At 47.3% G+C, this 16,323-nt stretch overlaps 1 protein-coding gene across 1 annotated transcript; it reads left to right on the forward strand.

The window, feature by feature from the left end:
* The first annotated feature begins 1,917 nt into the window (after positions 1–1,917).
* On the forward strand, positions 1,918–12,612 carry AMHR2 (anti-Mullerian hormone receptor type 2). Its single transcript, XM_055580750.1, is given in 12 exon segments — positions 1,918–1,932; positions 6,577–6,904; positions 7,114–7,305; positions 7,575–7,649; positions 7,791–7,909; positions 8,005–8,235; positions 9,516–9,630; positions 9,773–9,945; positions 10,118–10,265; positions 10,451–10,587; positions 12,004–12,189; positions 12,191–12,612. Coding segments are annotated over 12 exon segments (1,830 nt in total). The 3' UTR covers positions 12,302–12,612.
* The last annotated feature ends 3,711 nt before the right edge of the window (positions 12,613–16,323 follow it).

Consider the following 16,323-nt stretch of genomic DNA (forward strand, 5'->3'; position numbering starts at 1 on the left):
TTAAGAAACTGACATTGGTACATTACATTAGCTGAATCCTAGGCTTTGTGGGCTTTATCCGTTGATGTCCTTTTTCTGTTCCAGGATCTGTTGCAGGATACCACATTGCATTTAGTTGGTATGTTTCCCTAGTCTGCTCTGTGACTGACAGTTTCTTAGTCTTTTCTTATTGGTGACTTTGACAGTCTTTGAGAGTACTGGCCATGTTCTGTAGAGTATCCCCCAATCTGAATTTGTCTGATTTTTTTTTTTTCCTCATTGTTAGACTGAGCTTACAGGTTTTGGGGGGAGAAAAAAGTACTACATAGGTGAAATGCCCTCATCACATCCTATCAAGGAGTGTGTGATAGCCATGTGACATGGATGATAAAACCTTTATCACCTGGTTAAGGTAGTATTTGCCTGGTTTCTTCACTTTCTCTTTCCCTATTCTTTGGAAGTGAGTCTGCTGCTGCTGCTAAGTCACTTCAGTCATGTCCGACTCTGTGCAACCCCATAGACGGCAGCCCACCAGGCTCCCCCGTCCCTGGGATTCTCCAGGCAAGAACACTGGAGTGGGTTGCCACTTCCTTCTCCAGTGGATGAAAGTGAAAGTGAAGTCGCTGAGTCGTGTCTGACTCTTAGCGACCCCATGGACTGCAGCCCACAAGGCTACTCCGTCCATGGGATTTTCCAGGCAAGAATACTGGAGTGGGGTGCCATTGCCTTCTCCGGGAAGTGAGTCTAGCCCACCCTTAATGGGGTTGGTGGGAAGTAAGCTTCTGTGAGGAAACTGCCTCTTTTTTATTAATTTAAACTAGCAAGTACTCATGTATATTTAAGTGGCTGGTTATAATCTAATTATACAATATTTTTGTTGCTCACATTGTCCCAGCTTTGAACATTGGAGGTGCTTTTGACTTCTGTGTCCCTTTGATATGTCTACATCCTCTTTTTTTTTTTTCTTGAGCACTCTTTGATACATAAGATGCTTCAGGTTCATACTGTATTTTCCCTGCCCCAGCCCTAGATTGGCCATTTGTCCAGGGAGCCTTTGTTCTTTTTATTGGAGAATGGTAGTTAGAAGCCAAGATCTAGCTCCAACATATTTTGCATTTAGTTAATACCAACCTGTATCTAAAATGACTGAATCTGGATTATGGCCCCTTGAAACTGAAATTGAAGTTAACGCTGACAGCCTTTCCCATTTCCCGTCAGCCTGTGCTTTTACTTGCCTTCGTACCTATCTAAGAATCCTTGATTGATGGTTTATACTGTAACTACCAGCATTCTTGATTATTTTTGCTCATTTGACCCCTTGTGTCCACTTCATCAAAGCACTCAGCCATTTGATTTTCTTATGTAGCTATTTGAAATATAACATTTTAATGTTTGGCTTTACTGGAGGGGTTTTTATGAGGAGGGGCTGTATGTTTTTTGGCTTTAGGAGTCTTATGTGGCCCTTTAAATAGTTCTGTCAGCTATTCAGTCAGCAAACATTTATCGAGCCCTTACTATGTGCTAGGTTGAGGATAAAAAATGAAGTAAGACAGGCCCTGCTATCAAATACTTAATAGTCTGGCATAGTAATGTAGAACTGCAAGTTTCCCAGTCTTGACCCCATTTTTCAGCAGATAATTTGCTTCTTATTTCACAGAGAAAACAGAAGCATCAAAGTTCTTCAAACTTCCCTCCAGTTTCCCATCAGATTTCCTCAAAATTCCCATCAAATTTCCTCAGACTTCCCTCTCTTCTAACATCTGCGTGTTCGCCAATACCAGTTTACCCCCTTCTAAGGAGAGAAGTGTTTTTCCTCTGCAAGGCCAAGCCTGCCACTAGTGCTCTCAACCTCATTTTCTTTGACTTCTTTTTGTTCTTTGTTTCAATAGTATTTTCTCCTTTTAAGTCTCTCCTGGAGAGACCTTTTGTCAGCCTATCATGGTGGCTCAGAAGGTAAGGAGTCTGCAGTGTGGGAGACCCGGGTTCAGTCCGTGGGTTGGGAAGATCCCCTGGAGCAGGGAGTGGCCACCCACTCCAGTTTTCTTGTCCAGAGCATTCCATGGACAGAGGAGCCTGATGGGCTACGGTCCATGGGGTCCCAAAGAGTTGGACATGACTGAACAACTAACACTTTGACTTTTCAACCATGTTAAAATCTGCCTTTCTGCCCACCTCGCCCGTTTTGAAAAGCCTCTGTTGCTGCTTCAAGCTGCTAACCTAATTCTTTCCATTTCCAAAGTGAGTGAGAGAAGTTTAATTTTTCTCTTATCCACCTGTCTGGCCATCGTTGACCAAGTCGCTTATCAATACCAGCACCCTGGTTGCCTGCTCCAGTGGCCTTTCTGCCCGTAGCCTCTTCGACCTCTTTCCAGCAGGGTGTGTCTCAGTCCTTTTTTCCCATGAAGTGTGAAACTGAGGCACTTCTGGTTTTCCTTCAACCTTTATATGTTTTAGTCTCCTTCATAGCCACTTCTTCCTCTGTCCCTGGAATAACTGGCATTCCCCATCCTGGGTCCTTTCCTTACTCTCTCACCCCTGAACAAGTTGCATTCTCTCTTCTCTTTAGCTATTACATACATGTTGGTGACATCTAAATTAAAATCCCTCACTTTCTTCTCAACCTGGCAGCCTGCTTAGTGGATATTTTCATCTGAATGTCCCACAGATAACTTACTCAACATGTAAGGAAGAAAAAGAACCCTTTGTGTTCCTTACCTCACTTGCCATTAATACTCTTGATCATGTATACTTGAAATTTCAGAATCATCTTTTAATTCTCTTTCATCTATCAACATTCATTTGATTACTAATCCTGTCACTATTACTAACAGAGTGTATCTCCATTTTCCCCCTTCTTTTGGGTATGTTTTTTTGGCCTCTGGGCTTGGAGGATCTTAGTTTCCCAACGAGGGATTGAACCCAGCCAGGCCCATAGCAGTGAAAGCTTGGAGTTCTAACTACTGGACAACCAGGGAATTCCCTCCCTCTTTATTTCCACTGTCCTCGCACTCACCCTGGCTACTGCTTAGGTCTTGTAACTGATCTCCCTGAGCCTCAGTCGTCCATCTTTCACGTTGCCACCAGACCCCTGCTTAAAATCCTTTGCTTTTAGGAAAAGTACAACCTTTCCAGTCTGGTCCCAGTTTATCTCTAGTTGTGATTTTCAGTTTCATGTCTCATACCCCTTTCTCCTGCTCAGTCTCTGCCCCTCCCCCATGGCCTGGCCTCAACACACTCTTTGTGGTTTATACCTGTATTCTTGCTGCCTTTGTTCTTGCTGTTCCTTGGCTACAATAATCACCCTCCTTTTATTTGTTTTCAGTGTGATTACCTTGAGACAATTTACATCTTCCTTTCTCTGTGAAACCTTTGGACACCTTTCTTCCCTTGTCTTCTCTGCCCTGAACACAGTTTTAGCTTATTTGATCTTTCAGCTTATGTAGCTCCTTGTTCATACCCTCTAGCTAGACATAATTTTCCGGTTGCTTATTGGTATTTTCTCCTGCTTTTCTAGACTGAGTTCCTGGAGGGCAAGAATCACATGTATTTTGTAGGTTCAGCATTTAATGAAATACCTTTTTTAAGACTAGGATCTAATATTTTTTGAGTTGAATGGATAAACTCACTTTAGCTTTGTCATCACTGGGGTAAAAAGTAAACTATTGGGCCACCACAGACTTTAATCAGGGGATCCTAATGAAGAGCTTTGTGTATGTGGAATCCAGGAAGCCTTCCTTCCTTTGCTGAAGTTCTTTCTCAGGACGTTCCTGATCCCCCAGCTCTTAGATCCTTACCCCTTTTCCTCATCATCTCAATTCTGAACTCTGCCCAGAGCATGTAGAGTTCCCATAAACCTGACTGGAATGTTTCTATATTGAGAGACAATATTTTCGCCTTGAGAGTAGTTATCCAAGGCTGTGGGTGAGGAGACTGCCTTCCTGCCTGCTCCTTACCTTGCTCTCCTCTGATACTCCTGATGCAAGAAGCTCTTTTACCTTCAATTCCCCCCTCAGTCCCAGACTTTAGTTCAGTTCAGTCACTCAGTCGTGTCTGACTCTTTGTGACCCCATGAACTGCAGCACGCCAGGCCTTCCTGTCCATTACCAACTCCCAGAGCCTACCCAAACTCATGTCCATTGAGTTGGTGATGCCATCCAGCCATCTCATCCTCTGTCGTCCCCTTCTCCTCCTGCCCTCAATCTTTCCCAGCATCAGGGTCTTTTCCAATGAGTCAGCTCTTCGCATCAGGTGGCCAGAGTATTGAAGTTTCAGCTTTAGCATCATTCCTTCTAATGAACACCCAAGACTGATCTCCTTTAGGATGGACTGGTTGGATCTCCTTGCAGTCCTAGGGACTCCCAGGAGTCTTCTCCAACACCAGAGTTCAAAAGCATCAATTCTTCAGTGCTCAGCTTCTTTATAGTCCAACTCTCACATCCATACATGACTACTGGAAAAACCATAGCCTTGAGTAGATGGACCTTTGTTGGCAAAGTAATGTCTCTGCTTTTCAATATGCTGTCTGGGTTGGTCCTAACTTTCCTTCCAAGGAGTAAGCGTCTTAATTTCATGGCTGCAATCACCATCTGCAGTAATTTTGGAGCCCCCCAAAATAAAGTCAGCCACTGTTTCCACTGTTTCCCCATCTATTTGCCATGAAGTGATGGGACCAGATGTCATGATCTTAGTTTTCTGAATGTTGAGCTTTAAGCCAACTTTTTCACTCTCGTCTTTCACTTTCATCAAGAGGCTTTTTAGTTCCTCTTCATTTTCTGCCATAAGGGTGGTGTCATCTGCATATCTGAGGTTATTTGATACTTCTCAGTCCCAGACTTAGATCTGGCAAAGGAAGATAGTTGTAACTGAGTGCAGCATTCCACCTGCCTGGACTCCTAGAAGAGCCCAAGGAGGGATGGGCAGCTATCCATCAGCCTCAAAGCCCTGGTCATGCCTCTAGCTGCTGCTTCACACTACTGGGGCTTTGATACCCTCATGTAAGCTCCTCGGAAGACAGACTCCAGAATCATCCTGCATCTAAGCCAGATCATCCCTAGAAAGGGTTTCCAGGTAGCCACCAGCAGAACAGAAGGCTAGGAAAACAGGGAACCAGTCTCCTCTGGCTCTAATTCTCATGAGAGCCAGTTCTACAGTTTCTTCTGGGCAGTAATCTGATGGAGCTGGACTCCTGTCTCTCGATTGCGGCACGGATCTACACCGCTCTCCTTCCATCTCCGCGCTGACGTTCCCTCTACACACTCTGAGCCCTCCAGTCACAGTCTGCAGTTCCTGCAGCTTCATAGATACTGGAGATGTACTGTGGATATGAGTCACTCCAGGAGGCCCTTTCTGACCCCTCACTGTGTCCTGAGTTTCTCCTATGTTTGCTGACCTCTGGTGGTGATAGTTTGAACTGTACTATCTTTTTATAGTGGTCGGCTGACAGGTATTGGTACACATTTTCTCAGTCCATATTCAAATACTGTGTTAGAAAATATTTTTTACTGCTGAATTTTGTATTTTCTTTCAGGCATCATGGCCATAAATGCCAAAAAAAAAGAAAAAGAAAAAAACAGGGCCTGGGCTTTAGAATCAGACTTACTACGTCCAATCCTATCTGCTATTTCCTGACCGAGTGACCTTGGTCAGGTTACCTAAATTCAGCTTTCTTACCTATAAAGTGAAGATAATAATAACTCAATGGGAGAATTAGATGTGATGATTGTAAAATTCATAGCCCTAGTCGTGCCCTAGCACATAGGTGCTCAATAAAGTTTGTTACCTTTTCTATAATGGTCATCAGTGTGATTTTTTAAAAATTTTAATAACATCAAATCTACCTTCATACACCTATTTTCAATGTGATTTTTTAAAAACTCTAATTTTATACAGCTGCTTTCCTGACCCTTGAGTTTAGAAAATCAGGTCAACTCAAAGTCTAGGCCTGTGAAGCCTGTCTGTGCCCACAGAACCGCAGATCTGAGCCCAGAAAATAAGAGCTAGAAGGGCTTTTGGGAACAGGTGAATGGCTCTGAGCACTTAACCTCACTTGGGTTTCCAGCCTGGGAAGAGCTGACAGCAGCCAGCACTTTTTCCTAGGGTCAGCAAAGGGCAGAGGTTTGGCATCACTCTGTTCTCAGTGGGAACTCTAAGGCCCCCTCCTCCCACTTTACAGAGAAAAGGAGGTGGCTGAACAGAGGAAGATACAGGACTGGTTCTCTGCTCCTCCCTCTCTCCCTGCTTTTCCCCACACCCATCCTCTCCCCCACAGCAGCCGTCTCCCCCACAGAGACGGGGAAGAGGGAGGAGGGTGGAGTTGGGGGCTGAAGGATCAGAAGCCCCACGGTGCTCTGTGTCTGAAGGAAGCTCTGGCCAGGGACAGCTGTGCTGGCTCCTGCTGCCCCCTCCAGCATGATGCTGGGGGTCCTGGGGCTCTGGGCACTGCTTCCTACAGCTGTGCAAGGTAAGTGTCTACAGGGAGAAGCAGGGTCTTTCCAGCCACCCATCATGGGAGGGAGCACTTGAAGAGTGATGAGTGGAGTGGGTGAGTGAGGGTGAAGGGTACAGCCAGGTGTTACCTTGGTGGGGGTCACGTTCCAGGCCTCTGCTGACCCTGTTTCCTCCTGTGGCTTTACCAGGCTAGCTCTGCAATACGAAATATGTTTTGTCTCCCTCCCGGCTTCTGTCTCTGCCCCTGCATTCACTCCCATCTTGACCCCTCCCCTCCCCTTACCCTGGCCCGCAGCACCCCCCAGCAGGCGGACCTGTGTGTTCTTCGAGGCCCCTGGAGTGCGGGGAAGCACACAGAACCTGGGGAAGCTGCTGGATGCAGGGCCGGGCCCCCCCAGGGTTATCCACTGCCTCTACAGCCGCTGCTGCTTTGGAATCTGGAACCTGACCCAAGACCAGGCACAGGTGGAGATGCAAGGTGAACGGCACAGCATCTGCCAGGCATACCCGGGTGGGAGAGAGGCTCATCCTGGGTGGGGGTGGCCGCTGAGGAGGGCAGGAGAAATGGAATGTGTGGAGGGAAAGAAAAGGCTGTGAGAGATGGAAGGGATGCCTTCTGTGTTCCCAGACCCGTACACACTCTGTCCCTCCCTTTCTCTCCTCCTCCTCCCAACCCCTCTGCGTCAGGATGCCGAGACAGTGATGAGCCAGGCTGTGAGTCCCCCCGCTGTGACCCAAGTCCCCGAGCCCATCCTCGCCCCAGCTCTACTCTCTTCACCTGCTCCTGTGGCGCTGACTTCTGCAATGCCGATTACAGCCATCTGCCTCCTCTGGGGGGCCCTGGGACACCTGGTTTGGAGGGCCCCCAGGCCATCTCAGGTAGCCACCCAAGGTGCTGGAGCCAGGTGGGGGCTGGGGCCCAGGTTAGAGGAGAGGTTAGAACCAGGGCCAATTCTCACCCTACTGCTGTCCTAAGCTTCCCTCCTCCTGGCCTTGAGAAGTTGGTTGCCCTGGTGACTGGAAGATAACGGGGCTTGTGACCAGGGTGGGGGTGGGTAGAGAAGCAATTCTCTGAGGAGAGGGAGAGAAGCAGAGAGCAAGGTTTGGGGCAGGGCTCACCCAGTCTTCTTTCTTGCTCTAACCTCCAGGGGAGTCCACCTGGATAGCGCTGCTGCTGTTGGGACTGTTTCTGCTGCTGCTGCTGCTGAGCAGCAGCATCTTGGGTACTACTCTACCCCACCCCACCTTGTGATCCCCAAGGCACTGCCCCAGCGCTCTGACCCCTCTCCAGGCTCTCCTGACCCCCATCACTTCCCAGTCTCCATGCCTGGGTACCCTGACCCTAAGGCTGTTCTCTGCCCCAGCCCTGCTGCAGCGGAAGGCCTGCCGAGTGCAAGGTGGGCCAGAGCCAGAGCCAGAGTCAGATTCAGGCAGGGACTGGAGTGCTGAGCTGCCGGAGCTGCCTGAGCTATGCTTCTCCCAGGTGCCCAGGGATGGCGGGGAGGGGGCCTCTGGGCACTCCCAGAGAGTGTGCTGGAGAGGAAGCCCGGCCCAAACCCAGCACCATGTCCCCACCAGGTCATACGGGAAGGAGGTCACGCAGTGGTGTGGGCTGGGCAGCTGCAAGGCAAGCTGGTAGCCATCAAGGCCTTCCCCCTGAGGGCTGTGGCCCAGTTCCAAGCTGAGAGAGCGTTGTACGAGCTGCCAGGCCTACAGCATGACCACATTGTCCGCTTTATCACCGCCAGCAGGGGCGGCCCTGGCCCCCTGCCCTGTGGGCCCCTGCTGGTACTAGAACTGCACCCCAAGGTGAGGACCGAGGACTGTCTGTGTATGGGAAGGTGGGACGGGGAGTGGTGGCAGCTAGGCCCTGTTCAGGCTTGTTCCTTTGCTGTAGATTGCCTTTTCTCTAGAACATTAAATATGCTTTTTAATTTTTTTTCTTTTTATTATTATAAGCAGTACTTGCTAATAATTTTGACTTACAATATATAGACAAGGAAAGGGAGAAATCAAAACAATTCATATTCCCAACCTTAAGGAAAACCAATGTTAAAGACAGATCTCTGGGCACAGACTTCCAAATTCATTTATCTATCCATTCAACTAATATTGATGAACAATATGTTGCTGGAAAAAAACACACCCAGCCCCTGACCTTTCCAGATTTTACAGAGTAGTAGGGGAGACAGAAGGGAATCAAGCAAACACAAAAAGAAATGCAAAGTGTCAAGTGAATTAAGTGCTGAAAAGGTCCTATAAGAAAAGACTAAGGAGGCGTAACTCAAAGGGAGGATCATGAGCAAAAAGGATGAAGAGAAACAGATAGGCAGGGGCAGACCGCACCAGCCTTGTAGGCCTCTAAGGACTTGGGATATCGTCACCTACAGTTCCTCCACCTCTGAAATCTTGAGTTCTGCAAAGTCTCTTCTTTGACCATATACCTCACAGCCCAGCTCAAAAATCTCTTTTTTGGTTTTGTTTAACTTTCCGGGCACACTGAAGGCGCTCAGTAATGTCTGTAGAATGAGAGACTCCACTGTTCCTTTCCTCCCAGCTGCTCCACACCAGCTGCTCTACCCAATGGCTCTCCCCACCCGCGCCCTGCTATGGGGTGACACCCCAGGCCAGGGGACTCATGCGGGTGCCCCTACCTAGCCTACTCGGCCTCTTCTGTCTTTATCCCAAGTCCTGTGAGGCAGTAAAAGGTGGTTAAAGGTGAGTGATGCCGGCAGTCAGACTGCTGGGGGGTCAGGTTGTATGACTCTCTCACCCAGGGATTTCCAGTAAGCTCCTCATCCATAAAACAGGAATGACAGGAGTACCCACCTCCCAGGGTTATAGTGAGGGTTAAGGAGGCCTGGCACGTGCCAAGTGCTCAGGACACTTAAACTTGAGCTACTATTTTTCCTGTCAATCTGAGTGATGTACACCCTCACTCCTGCATTGCCTACTGCCTTGCTCTGGGTGTGTCATGTGTAAGTCTGCTGGGTGACGCGGAGGAAGTCTGACAATTGATCTCTGCTCCTTGGGGTGAATCAGCCTCCTCCAGCTTTGTGTGTCCCCCTCTTCTCTCTGCTTCTCCCCAGGGCTCCCTGTGCCACTACTTGACCCAGCACACCAGTGACTGGGGCAGTTCCCTGCGGATGGCACTGTCCCTGGCGCAGGGCCTGGCATTTCTCCATGAGGAACGTTGGCAGGATGGTGGGTGAGCTGGGGCCCGGAAGTCATGGGAGTCAGGAGCCATGCTGCTGTTTCTGATTTTCCCTTAGCTTGGAGGGGAAGGATTGGGTCAAAATGACAAAGGAAGAAGATCCGTGCCCCTTCAGCCTGGCTTCTCCCACAGGCCAGTACAAACCAGGTATCGCCCACCGAGATCTGAGCAGCCAGAATGTGCTCGTTCGGGATGATGGGTCATGCGCCATTGGAGATCTGGGCCTCGCCTTGGTGCTCCCTGGCCTCGCCCAGCCCCCAACCTGGGCCCCTAGTCAACCCCGAGGGCCGGCTGCCATCATGGAGGTCAGTACTCTGGAGGAGGGTGAGACCCAGGATGGTGGTGGTGGTGCTGATGAAGCAGCGACAGTGCAGCAGCCCCTATAGTGTACGGGGTGCTGCTGAGTCTAGTCGGGGGCTTGTTGCTCGGACCAGTGTTGCGGTGAGGATTGCCATGGAGATGATCCTTGCCGTCCAGGCTGGCACCCAGCGGTACATGGCACCGGAGCTCTTGGACAAGACTCTGGACCTTCAGGACTGGGGCACAGCCCTGCGGCGAGCTGACATCTACTCTCTGGCTCTGCTCTTGTGGGAGATTATGAGTCGCTGCCCAGATTTGCGACCTGGTGAGGATGGATGTGACAGCGGCCCCCTCCCTGCCCCCCCTGCCCCCCGCCCCCGTGCTCCACCTGCTCATTCTAGACTCACCTACCTCCTGACCCAGGAAGCTCTACCTTTCTCCCTCTTGGTCTTTCTACAAGAAGGCACCCCTTGGGCTACCTGACACCTAGCCTCATGTGCCTTTTCCCAGACAGCAGACCACCACCCTTTCAGCTGGCCTATGAGGCAGAACTGGGCAGCGCCCCCACCACCTGTGAGCTGTGGACCTTGGCGGTGGAGGAGAGGAGGCGCCCTCACGTTCCATCCACCTGGTGCTGCTTGACCACTGTAAGAGGGTGCGGGCTGGGGGGCTGGGGACCTGGAGAGTCTCGACACGGGCTTCAGGGACCTATGCACCAGGACAGCCCACCTGTTCCTATTCCTTCTCCTCTCCCACCACTCCTGGCTCATGTTCAGCTGGAGCTGGGCAAACTTGCTCTGTACTCCAGTTCATCCCTTTCCACTGTAAGCCTCACATAGCCCGTTCCTGAGACACACACCTTCCTCTTGCTCAGGTTTGCCTTGTCCATCCCTCTTCTCTCCATCATCAGTTTGCCCTGTTCCTCACTTCCTTCCTCCAGGAAGCCCTCCTTGGCTTTGCTTCTGGTCTGAGCTCTGCCCCCAAGATGGCTGCTTTCCTGGTACACTGGAGCCCAATATTTGTTTTTAACATTTTTTTTAAAGTATTTATTCATTTGTTATTTTTGTGTATGCTGGGTCTTCACTGGGGCATTTGGGCTTTCTCTAGTTGCGGTGCGTGGGCTTCTCTTGTTGAGGAACATAGGCTCTAGGCCAGCAAACTTCCCTAGTTGTGATGCATGGGCTTATTTGCTCCACGCCACGTGGAGTCTTCCTGGACCAGGGATCAAACCTGTGTCCCTTGCATTGGCAGGTGGATTCTTAACCACTGTACCACCAGGGAAGAATAAATTTAAAAACATTTATTTATTTATTTGGCTGCATCGGGTCTTAGCTGTGGCACGTGGGATCTCTGTTGCACCATGCGAGATCTTTCACTGGGGCACACAGACTCTCTGGATGTGTTCCTTGGGCTCCGGAGCACACAGGCTTAGTAGATGTGGCTTCTGGGCTTAGTTTCTCCGAGGCATGTAGGATCTTAATTCCCCCACCAGGAATCGAACCTATGTCCCTTTGAATAGCAAGGCGGATTCTGAACCACTGGACCACCAGGGAAGTCCCCTGGAGCCCAATATTCAATCCAATAATTTCCTCATTCTGTTTTACACCTGTGTTTCTGTCACGACCCAATTAAAGCCAGAACTAGGGATAAGGTTAAAACAGTGCCTGAATAGTGGAATTTCAGGGTTTCTGCTGAAAACAGTTTCCTTACAGGAGGCCCCTTCCCCTGCTACCTGATCTGAAGTTTCTACTGCACAAGTGTCTGTTGGGTTTGGTAACAAAGGCTAGGTATTGTTTGCAGAAGACCCTGGTTGCCTGAGAGAAAGGAGCAGTTAAACCATTAATGAGTCTGAACTAGCATCTCAGAGGAAAAGGTGGACTCTTTGGAGAGAACTTTTCTCATAAGAGAGGAAATGAAAGGTGTGATTTAGGTGAAAGGGAGGAAGGAGGCTCCAGGAAGGAACAGTAGAGGAGTGTTGAGACCTGGGCCATCAAGGATACCTTTTAACGCTGGGGCCACTCAGGGTCCTGAAGTAAAGCCTGCCTCCCGGTCATTCTTCCCAGGACCCTGGAGGCCTGAGAGAGCTCCTGGAGGACTGCTGGGATGCAGACCCTGAAGCGCGGCTAACAGCTGAGTGTGTACAGCAGCGCCTGGCTGCCCTGGCCTCTCCTGAGGAGGCCCACCCCTTCCCTGAGGGCTGTGCGCAGGACTGCTCACCTTGCTGCCTGGAAGACCATCTCTCCACTCCTCCCGTCTGCCATTCTCCCCAGTAGGCTGCAGCTGAGTGCCTGCCACTTCACGGTTCAGCAAGGCCCTTTTTCCAGAAATCCTCAACCTACCTGGACTACTTCTCCTGTGTAAATATGCATTATGTAGAACCTGTGTTTGTTGTTGTTGTTCAGTCACTAGATCGTGTCTGATTCTCTGCGACTCCATGGACTGCAGCATGCCAGGCTCCTCTGTCCTCCACTATATTCTGCTGCTGCTGCTAAGTCACTTCAGTCATGTCTGACTCTGTGCCCATAGACGGCAGCCCACTGGGCTCCCCGTCCCTGGGATTCTCCAGGCAAGAATACTGGAGTGGGTTGCCATTTCCTTCTCCAATGCATGAAAGTGAAAAGTGAAAGTGAAGTCATTCAGTCATGCCCAACTCTTAGCGACCCCATGGACTGCAGCCTACCAGGCTCCTCCATCCATGGGATTTTCCAGGCAAGAGTACTGGAGTGGGGTGCCATTGCCTTCTCCGACTATATCCTGGAGTTTGCTCAAATTCACATCCATTGAGTTGGTGATGCTATCTAACCATCTCATTCTCTGCTGCCCCCTTCTGCTTTTGCCTTCAATTTTTCCCAGCATCAAGGTCTTTTCCAGTGAGTTGGCTCTTTGCATCAGGTGGCCAAAGTATTGAAGCTTCAGCACCAGTCCTTCCAATGAATATTCAGGACTGATTTCCTTTAGGATTGACTGGTTTGATCTCCTTGCAGTCCAAGGGACTCTCAAGAATCTTCTCCAGCACCACAGTTCAAAAGCATCAATTCTTCTTGCTCAGTCTTCTTTATGATCCAACTCTCACATCTATACCTGACTACTGGAAAAACCACAGCTTTGACGATATGGACTTTTGTCAGCAAAGAGTTTTTAATATGGTTTTTAATATGTTGTCTAGGCTTGTCATAGCTTTCCTTGTAAGGAGAAAGCATCTTTTAATTTCATGGCTGCAGTCACCATCTGCAGTGATTCTGGAGCCTAAGAGAAGAAAATCTATCACTGCTTCCACTTTTTCCCCTTCTGTTTGCCATGAAGTGATGGGACCAGATGCCATAATCTTAGTTTTTTGAATGTTGAGTTTTAAGCCAGCTTTCATTCTCCTCTTTCACCCCTCATCAAGAGGCTCTTTAGTTTCTCTTCACTTTTCTGCCATTAGAGTGGTATCATCTCCATATTTGAGGTTGTTGATATTTCTCCCAGCAATCTTGATTCCAGCTTGTGATTCATCCAGCCTGGCATTTCACATGATGTACTCTGTATATAGGACTTTCCTGGTGGCCACCTATTTCCCCCATAATTTAGTTTCAACAGCACTCTGAATAATCTTTAAACATAAGTTTCATTCTGTCTTGCCTCTGCTCAACAGTCCACTTGCCTTTTTCATGACAATGCTGTGAGCACTATTTACCAAGGGCTCAGAGAAGTTTAGAATGTGTTCAAGGTCATACAGACTTTAAATAACAAAGAAGGGATTTTCAGCCATTAAAAGTGAAGTTTATGCTGGAAATAGAACTGCCATACGACCCAGCAATCCCACTGCTGGGCATACACACCGAGGAAACCAGAACTGAAAGAGACACGTGTACCCCAATGTTCATTGCAGCACTATTTACAATAGCCAGGACATGGAAGCAACTTAGATGCCCATCGGCAGATGAATGGATAAGAAAGCTGTGGTACGTATACATAATGAAATATTACTCAGCTATTAAAAAGAATGCATTTGAATCAGTTCTAATGAGGTGGATGAAACTGGAGCCTATTATACAGAGCGAAATAAGTCAGAAAGAAAAACACGAATACACTATATTAACACATATATATGGAATTTAGAAAGATGGTTACAATGATCTTATATGTGAGACAGCAAAAGAGACACAGATGTAAAGAACAGACTTTTGGACTCTGTGGGAGAAGGCGAGGGTGGGATGATTTGAGAGACTAGCATTGAAACATGTATATTATCATATGTGAAACAGATGACCAGTCCAGGTTCGATGCATGAGACAGGGCGCTCAGGGCTGGTGCACTGGATGACCCTGAGGGATGGGATGGGGAGGGAGGTGAGAGGGAGGTTCAGGATGGGGACACATGTACACCCATGGCTGATTCATGTCAATGGCAAAAACCACCACAATACTGTAAAGTAATTAGTCTCCAATTAAAATAATAAAAAAGTGAAGTTTATGGAAACACCACAAATAATTAGAAACAGATGATATTATATGAACATATGTTGACAAGCCTAGGGTTATGTTAAAACAAAGATAAACCTATGATCACAAGAAAAGCAAACAAATACCAATTTTTTTCAAAATACCCAACCAAAACTGTCAAGATTATCAAAAACAAAGTCTGAGAAACTGGCACAACCAAGAGGAGCCTAAGGAGACACAGGACCTCTTGGATAAAATCCTGGAATAGAAAAAAAGGACATTGGGTAAAAACCAAGGAAATATGAATAAAGTATGGAGTTAATAATCATGAATCAATATTGGCTTATTTGGGTAACAAATGTACCATACTAATGTAAGAGTTATCAATAGGGGAACGGGGTATGGTGCATATGAAAACTCTGTATTACCTTCTCAGTTTTTCTGTAACTCTAAAGCTGTTCTGAAAAAATAAAGCTTATTTAAAAAAATAAAAACTATGACTTGCTTCAAAACTGTGGAGAGGCCGTAAATATAAAAAAAACAAGGGGAGGCTTGTCGTAAGCATTACGATGTTTACTTGCGATATTCTTGAGTGGATGTGCTGTAGTATGTTGTATTGGAGGGATCACTAACAGGAAATTCAGAAAATCTAGATGATAATCTTGGCTCTTCTAACTCTGAACTCTTAAGAGTTTATTTATTTAATTTTCTCAGGAAGTTGAATGAATGATTCTCTTAAGTAATTTCCAACCCTAGAATTCCACGATTCTATGATAAAATATTAAAGTCCCAGTTTTAAAGATTACTTCACCAAATGCAGTATATAACTAGTATGGCATTGCCATGATTAGTGATTCCATACTCATGGAGATGCAGTATACAAATAAATAAACTTCTTATAAACTTGGAAACAGAAATCTATGAATAGAATGGCTCATGGGAGGGAAACCGAGTGGCTGAAGACAGGGGTAAAACGATAGAAAAGGACTGATTTTTTACTATCTTTTTTTAACCTCTTGAATTTTGAATTTTTTGCATATTTTGTATATTAAAATTACATGTTTACTTATTAATTTAAAATGTCTATGCCTAGTGAAAAAAAAGACTGGATGGAAATATTCCAAAATAATAATTAGTGATTCTGTTTGGTGATGGAACCTCAAAAGCAGTCTTCTTTTTCTTTCTACTTTTCTGTGTTTTCCAAGTTTTCTTTAAGTCTTATGAATTCCTTACAGGATCTAGGAAAAATATGTAAATGAATATGCTATCACCAGAAAAAATTCTTAGAAAAAAAAAAAACACAGGTCACTTATAGCACCCTCCTTTGGCACTAATGGACATGATTTGTAGCATATTTTGTGCTTATTGATACAGTGTTTGCTGAAGTTGTTTCACTTGTGACCATCATATTCTCACCTAGTCTGTAATGGGAAGCATGGAGAGCATGGAGGAGCACAGTTTATATTCTTTCTGGTTTTGTTATAGCACCCAGTTCAGGACTCAGGAGTCCTGAGTTCCTAACCCGGATCTGCCACTAACTTGGGTGGAATCTGCAATATGCCATTTCTCCTTTTCCACCCCCCTCCACTTATCCCTTTTTAGCATGCAGATCTTAGTTCCCTCACCAGGGATTGAACCCATGCCCCTTGCTCTGGAAACGCAGTTTTCACTAGACCAACAGGGAAGTCCCCTGCCCCCACCCACCTTTTTTTATTTTGTCCTGTGCCATAGTTTAACGCCTTCACACACTGCCATAGGCCTGCCTACCTATAGTTCTTAGAGAGCAAGCAACAGATGTCTCATGCTGCTTTATATGTCTATAGTGCCTTCCTCCGGAGAAGGCGATGGCACCCCACTCCAGTACTCTTGCCTGGAAAATCCCATGGATAGAGGAGCCTGGTGGGCTGCAGTCCATGGGGTCGCTAAGAGTCGGACACGACTAAGAGACTTCACTTTCAC

The sequence above is a fragment of the Bubalus kerabau genome, chromosome 1 (assembly GCF_029407905.1).
Source record: "Bubalus kerabau isolate K-KA32 ecotype Philippines breed swamp buffalo chromosome 1, PCC_UOA_SB_1v2, whole genome shotgun sequence".
In the NCBI taxonomy this organism is placed as follows: domain Eukaryota; kingdom Metazoa; phylum Chordata; class Mammalia; order Artiodactyla; family Bovidae; genus Bubalus; species Bubalus kerabau.